The following is a 7,131-nucleotide window of genomic DNA, read 5'->3' on the forward strand; positions in this document are numbered from 1 at the left end:
CCTGATCTTCCTCATGTCACTTTGTTTTATGATCAAGACCAGACTGAATGGTACCAGGAGCAGTTTGAGGCACATTTAGCCGGTAGTGACTGGACTGTGCTTTCACAGGACATTTATGTGGCACCAGAGGGTGTTGCTGCTGCAGTTAATCTGACTCAGGATCAGTTGGCCTGGTATAAGATGCATGATGAAGCAGTTCCACATATTTCTTTGGCTCTGCATCCTGGTCATCAGGCCATGGAGTTGGGGGGCGTGGTAAAACGCTCCCTTGCAGTTTCAGACTGGCAGGATACTGTTGCTCCTGACCTCTCCTTCTCTCCTTCTACAAACACGTATAAAATAAAATGTTCGGCTGTGGATTCTGTAGTTTTGGAACATGTTCAACTTCCTAGACATCATGGCAGGGAGCTGACTGATCATCCAACTGCGGCTGCGATGTTGACTTCTCTGCCGGAGTGTTTGTGGGCCACAGGTCCCACTGATGTGGGGCTTGTTGATATTACACCTGTCACTTTTGATTTACAACCGGGCCCTCCTATTTGGAGGTCACAGTATTCTCACAAGCAGGCGGCAGAGGAGGGGATAGCAGAAACTATTGGGGGTCTTCTGGAGGCAGGTGTGTTAGAATCTTCCACCTCCTCCTGGAACACTCCTATTTTACCAGTGGAAAAGAAAGGGACAGGTAAATACCGCATGGCACATGATCTTAGGGCAATTAATTCTGTTTTATTGACCCCTACGGTGCCGGTACCTAATCCTCATGTTGCACTAACTAACCTTGATCCCTCTCAAACTTGGTTCACATGTGTGGACCTTGCTAACGCTTTCTTTTGTCTCCCTTTGGCTGAGGAATGTAGGGATGTATTTTCTTTCACCTACAGAGGTCAGCGGCTGAGATATACGCGTTTGCCTCAGGGTTTTGCTCTCTCCCCAGGGCTTTTTAATCAGGTTTTGAAACAACAGTTAGCGGACTGTGTGTTACCAGAAGGTGTGACCCTGATTCAGTATGTTGATGACCTCATGCTGGCAGCACAGACGTTGGAGTCTTGTATTGAGGCCACGCGACGACTGTTGTTACACCTAGCTAACAGGGGTTTTAAAGTGAGCAGATCTAAATTGCAAATTGCTAGGAAGCAAGTTTCCTTCTTGGGGCGGATTATCACTGGGACAGGCACTCAGATGTCTGCCAGTCATAAATCTGCGATTCTCAATCACCCCAAACCATGTACGGTGAAGGACATGTTGTCTTTTCTTGGTTTGACTGGATATAGTAGGAATTATATTCCTAACTATACTGGACTGACGGACCCCTTACGGGCGTTAGTCAGAGAGCATGGGATTCGTAAGCTCAACCATGCTCTGAATTGGACTATGGAGGCAGAAGATGCATTTATCTCTCTGAAACAACAATTGGCTGCTGCAGTGCAGTTGGCTATTCCGGACTATTCTTCACAATTCTATTTGGATGTTTCTGTCACAGAACTGACAGTTAATGCAGTTCTGTATCAGAAAAAAGGGGGTGAGAGGAGAATTCTCCAATATGTCAGCGCAATGCTAGATCATATGGAGAAAAGACATCCAGCATGTACAAGACATGCAGCAGGTGTAGGAAAAATGATTCAGAAAACAGCACACATTGTGATGGGTCATCCATTGCAGGTTATGACATCACACAGTGTGGTAGCATATGTGAATTCACAACACTTCACATTGACAACATTGAGACAACAAAAATTGAGCAAAATTCTGGAATCACCTAATATAACTTTTGTACATAACGGAGTGAATATGGCTGACAGGATGCAAGAAGGACAGCCACATAACTGTGAGGAGTTAGTACAAAAGGAAGAAAAGATAAGACCTGATCTACAAGCTTCTCCTTTAGGAGGTGAAGATGTCAGAAATTTTTACACAGATGGTTGCTGTTTTAAACATGACACAGACGGATTGAGAGCAGCATATGCTATAGTGGAAGATTTGGGCAGTGAGTTTCAGGTTTTGAGGGCAGAAAGGCTACAGGGTGCCCAATCGGCACAGAGAGCAGAAGTGAAAGCAATGATTGAAGCACTGAAATTAGCTGAGGGAATGAGGGTGAATCTATACAGTGATTCAGCCTATGTAGCCAGTGCTGTCCATGTGGAACTTCCTCAGTGGCTTAGAGCAGGATTTATAACTGCAGCACAAAAGCCCATAAAACATGAAACTGAAATGAAAGAATTGGCGGAGGCATTACTGCTGCCTCAATCTGTTGCTGTGATAAAATGCAAGGGACATGATCAAAGCAAGACCAGAGTGGCAGCAGGAAATGCCGCCGCGGATGAGGCTGCTAAAAGGGCAGCTGGATACCTGCCATCTCTTTTAATGGTGAGTACCGACATTGAGCAGATGGAACAGAATCATCTGGAGAAAATTATTTTTCATCAGAAAGGCGTGTCACCTGAAGAACGATCTGTCTGGAAAGCAAGAGGTGCCATCTGCAATGATGGACTCTGGCGGGGACCGAATGGTAAAGTAATTCTTCCTCCTAATATGAGAATCCAGGTTCTTCAGGAAGCTCACGGATTCGGACATGTAGGTATCACACAGATGTTGAAAAACCTAGAGCACTGGTGGCATCCATTTTTGAGGGACATGGTCAAGGATCATGTGAAAACATGTGAAATTTGTGGACAACACAATGCAAAACCAACTATCAGACCACCAATGGGACATTTCTTTTGGACTACACAACCAGGTAAAGAAATTATTATTGATTTTACAGACATGATAACACCCGTTAGAGGATACAGGTATGTATTAATGTGTGTGGATGCATACTCGGGTTGGCCAGAGGCGTGGCCAGCAAAAAAAGAGGACAGCAAGGCTGTCATAAAGTGTCTGATCAATCATTACATTCCGACCCATGGATTTCCAGAGAAGGTAAGATCAGACAACGGCACTCATTTTAGGAACCAAGATCTGCAGAAAGTGGAGCAGATGCTCGGATTGAAGCATTCATTCGGTACAGTATATCACCCTCAATCACAAGGCAAGGTTGAGAGATTAAATCAAACAATGAAACAAAAATTGGCTAAAGTGTGTGCACATACGAAATTAAATTGGGTAGAGGCTTTGCCTATTGCTTTGATGTCTGTCCGAATGTCCATTAACCAATCAACAGGGTTCTCTCCATATGAGCTACAGACGGGAAGGATGTTTCCAGGACCTGCAACCCGCATTCCAGGATGGAAAGGTGAACTTGCACATTTATCTCATAAAGATTTCTTTAATGAGTTACAGATCCTGGCAGCGGAGTTTGCAAAATATCAGACGATATAGGAACGTCCAGGCTCAGGACCAGTTCCAGGAATTGACTGGGTGCGCCTGAAGGTCATCAAAAGAAAGTGGTCTGAACCTCGCTTCACTGGACCATACCGAGTCGTGGAGAGGACGTCTCATGCGGTCCGTCTGCAAGGGAAAGGAGACACCTGGTTTCATTGGAGTCAGTGTACAGCAGCTGAGGAGCCACAACGCACGCTACGAGGCATCCAGGAGGATCTACAGTCTCAACCTGCGGTCGAGGAGCATCTGCAGGCCCATCCCAGCGCGGAGGAAGATCTGCAGTTCCAGGGAGGAGTGTAGCAGGGATTCCTGCCACGAACACTTCATATTCCTGAAATTCAAGGCTTAAAAGGCTCGGACAGGCATAATAATCCTGTTCCGATGTCCTTCTACTGAGAAAAGGAGATTGCACCCTCTCCTTAAACTCACTGTTATATTGGCATAATAATCCAATTTTCAGTGAGCAACGGACACTCAGGTGGAAACCTGAGGTTTAAAACCAAGGAGGAAAACGGATACACGAAGGATCAGGCTACAAGAGGATCATCATTAACTTATCGTCTTTTTATTGCGTGTTTTCGTCTTTTTGCGAACTCTTAAAGAACTTTCGTTTCTTTTTGCGCGTATTTTTGTATCGTTTCCTGACAAAGAATTCATATTTTTTAAGGACTAACAAAGAAGAAAAGACACAAACTCTGAGACTCTATTATTGAATTGTAAAAAAAAGAGTTTGTAATTTTTTATATTGTTGTTTTATTCTTGTATTTTATGTTTTGGGTTGTTATTTGTACCGTGTTTCTGTTTGTCTTGAGATAATTGGGTTTTATGATTTTTTTCTTATATTTTAAAATAGGTATTTTTCAGTTTTAGTTTTAACTTGTTAAAATTTTGTGGTTCACCAGGTGAGTATTAAATTGTTGGATAACGCAGGATTACAATTGAAAAGGTTCAGGTGATGGAGTTCAGCTTAAGACACATGAACTGGCAGTGGAAGCTTTTGCTAGGTGTGCTTTTTGGACTCATTCTGCTGGGAATATGGGCTTTAGGAGGATCCACGGGTGGAATCATTTCCTCTCAGACATCTGATCTCCGACCGATTTCTGTCGAGCGCAGATTGTCTGGTGGAGATGTGACTGCTCGTGTGAAGCGTTCCTTGAGATCTCCTGTTGACAAGTGCCTCACTAAATATAGTGGAATTGAATTGAATTATACTCTGGGTACTGTAACTGATTTCCAAATTGACCTGTGTGAGGTAACTCGTCGCTGCTGGTCGACCCCTCGATCCTGGCAGAATACTCCCCTGTATTTGTGTGGAGATCTGACCTTTCAGCGACACTGTATCACTCAGGAGAATGGATTTCGACATTTGTGTCCCACTTGGAATTCGGCTTTCAGATGGGTGGGATCAAGTTGGGATCCATTTTACGCTTATAAATATGTCACTGAATATGATAAGGTCACCATAAGACGAGGGACTATAGGAAATTCTCCAGTAAAAGGACAAAATCCTCTTGTGTTAACCATTTCCTCAATGCAGAATTCTTTCTTTAAGAAGTATCCGGCAGATTCAGCTGTCTATTTAACCTTAGGAGCCTCAATTGATGATAAAGATCCACTTGGGGTTATTAAAATTAATCTGGTCAGACCTGATGGAGAGGAAGAAATGGAAATTGAAGTTCCTGATCAGTATGCGGCTAAAATTGACTACACTGCAGTTACACCATTGGACATCATTCAAACAGCGACTGGGTATAAGGACAGGAATTTGTGGCTGAATTGGATGGTTCAAACGGCCAAAGAAACTAACATTGGGAACTGCATTGCATGTGCTACAGCTAGACCTCATCTTTATACTGAACCTGCCCCACTACACTTGGGAGATAGTTGGGGTTTTAATTGCATGCTGAAATTAACAAGTGAGGCGGAACCCATGAATTGTACTGCACTTGCCACAATATATCCACCTATTAATAACTATACTCAAACGGGAACTTTTCTTCCGGTTAAGGGTAAAGGATTGTATGTGTGTTTTAATTTTACTCATCTTAAGCCTGATTTTAATCTAGGGCAGATTTCTAGTGATTGGTGTAATGTTACTTTGACAGCGACCAGAATTGGGCATTGGGCCAGAGCTGGACTTTATTATTTTTGTGGAGGTGATAGATTATATGTGCGAATTCCTCCTAGGACTGTTGGAGTATGTGCTATGACTCGCCTTGCAGCCCCGCTTATGGTTGTGGGTGAAAGACTTGATCCTGTAGGCCCGCCGCAGGTGCTCAACTCACTGACACAGAGGAATAAGCGACAGGTGCGTCATACACGCTCTGATACTGCATTTGATTTGACTACTAATTCTCCTACTTATATTGATGCTATCGGTGTGCCGAGAGGGGTTCCGGATCAATATAAATTGGCTGATCAAATTGCAGCAGGTTTTGAAAATTTACCAGTGGTTTCAGCTTTCTTTCCTATCACGCCGAATAAAAATGTTGATAGGATTAATTATGTCCATTATAATCTCTTGAGGCTAGCAAATCTGACCAGGGATGCTGTTGGAGGTTTGAAGGACCAGTTAGCCCCTACTTCTTTGATGACAATTCAGAATCGGATGGCGCTGGACATGCTTTTGGCTGAAAAAGGAGGGGTCTGCTTTATGTTCCAAGAGAGCTGCTGTACGTTTATTCCTAATAACACAGCTCCTGATGGATCTGTTACTAGAGCATTGGAAGGTTTGAGAATTTTGAGTAAATCTATGCATGAACATTTGGGTATTGATGGTGGTTTGGACAGGTGGTTTTCTACTATGTTTGGTAAATGGAAAGGGATTGTCATGTCACTGCTAGTTTCTGTGGCTACTTTTGTGGCCATTGTGGTCACCTGTGGATGCTGTTGTGTTCCGTGTATCCGTTCGCTTATTATTAGGCTTATTACAGTTTCAATTGAGAAGGGAAGCAGTGGACCACCTGCTCCGCCTCCCTATCAGATGCTTTTTCGCGGTGCTGCTGATGAGGGGGTTGTGGAGCTGGGGGGTCCTGTTTAAAAAGGGGGACTGTTATATAATTAAGCTAATGTTTTTAGTATACTAAATAGTTTTTGGTTCCTCTATTAGAAGGTTTAATCAGTTTATTTGTGAGGTCTGTATGTCTCAGACCTCAAAAGGGGGACTGTTGAGAAAAAATGATTATTTTTAGTGTTTAATACAGTTTAATCTTTTTGAACAAATCTTTAAAACTTGAACAGGTTTCTGTTAGTGATTTAAAATTAAATTATGGCTGGGTAAGTATTCAAATGTACCAAGGAAAATGGGGTGATCTGTAGAGCTTCTCCCTGGACCCCTGTGGTCGTAACACATAGGACAGGAGGCCATCGATTAACATATGCAGGAAGGTAGAGGCCAGTATCATTTAAATTACCTTGGGAAACAGGACCTTGCCGAATTCACAAGAGATCAGAACCCTTCTGTGAACATCTGGGTTGTGTGAACATTTTAAACCACTAACATTTACCTTACAAGATATTTTTCTTAGTTATAGATAGCATGCTCTGATTGAAAACTGTATTATTTCTGACTGTTAGAATTAAATGAAAATGTTTTGTTTAGTATTGGATAGAATTAATTTAGACGATGATAAATGGATTTGAAAACTGTATGAAATGTTTTGTTTAGTATGAGAAAATTACTCAGGATTTATGCTAAATGGGGTTTTGGAAAATGTTTGTGGTTACTTGTATACTTAGGATTGAATATTATGTTTTTTAGGTTAGAAAGAAGGAATTGTACCTCATTCTGTTCTGTTGATTTTATGTGTT

At 42.5% G+C, this 7,131-nt stretch overlaps 1 protein-coding gene across 1 annotated transcript; it reads left to right on the plus strand.

The window, feature by feature from the left end:
- The first annotated feature begins 420 nt into the window (after nucleotides 1-420).
- On the plus strand, nucleotides 421-4,029 carry LOC107835138 (uncharacterized). Its single transcript, XM_016667408.1, has one exon. It carries the CDS (start codon nucleotides 436-438, stop codon nucleotides 3,316-3,318), a length of 2,883 nt encoding a protein of 960 aa, XP_016522894.1. The 5' UTR covers nucleotides 421-435; the 3' UTR covers nucleotides 3,319-4,029.
- The last annotated feature ends 3,102 nt before the right edge of the window (nucleotides 4,030-7,131 follow it).

This window comes from Poecilia formosa, unplaced genomic scaffold, assembly GCF_000485575.1.
Source record: "Poecilia formosa unplaced genomic scaffold, Poecilia_formosa-5.1.2 Scaffold1067, whole genome shotgun sequence".
NCBI lineage: Eukaryota > Metazoa > Chordata > Actinopteri > Cyprinodontiformes > Poeciliidae > Poecilia > Poecilia formosa.

Coding starts and splice junctions, on each gene's coding strand:
- LOC107835138 (XM_016667408.1), top strand. CDS start 436: ATGTTGACTTCTCTGCCGGAGTGTTTGTGGGCCACAGGTCCCACTGAT.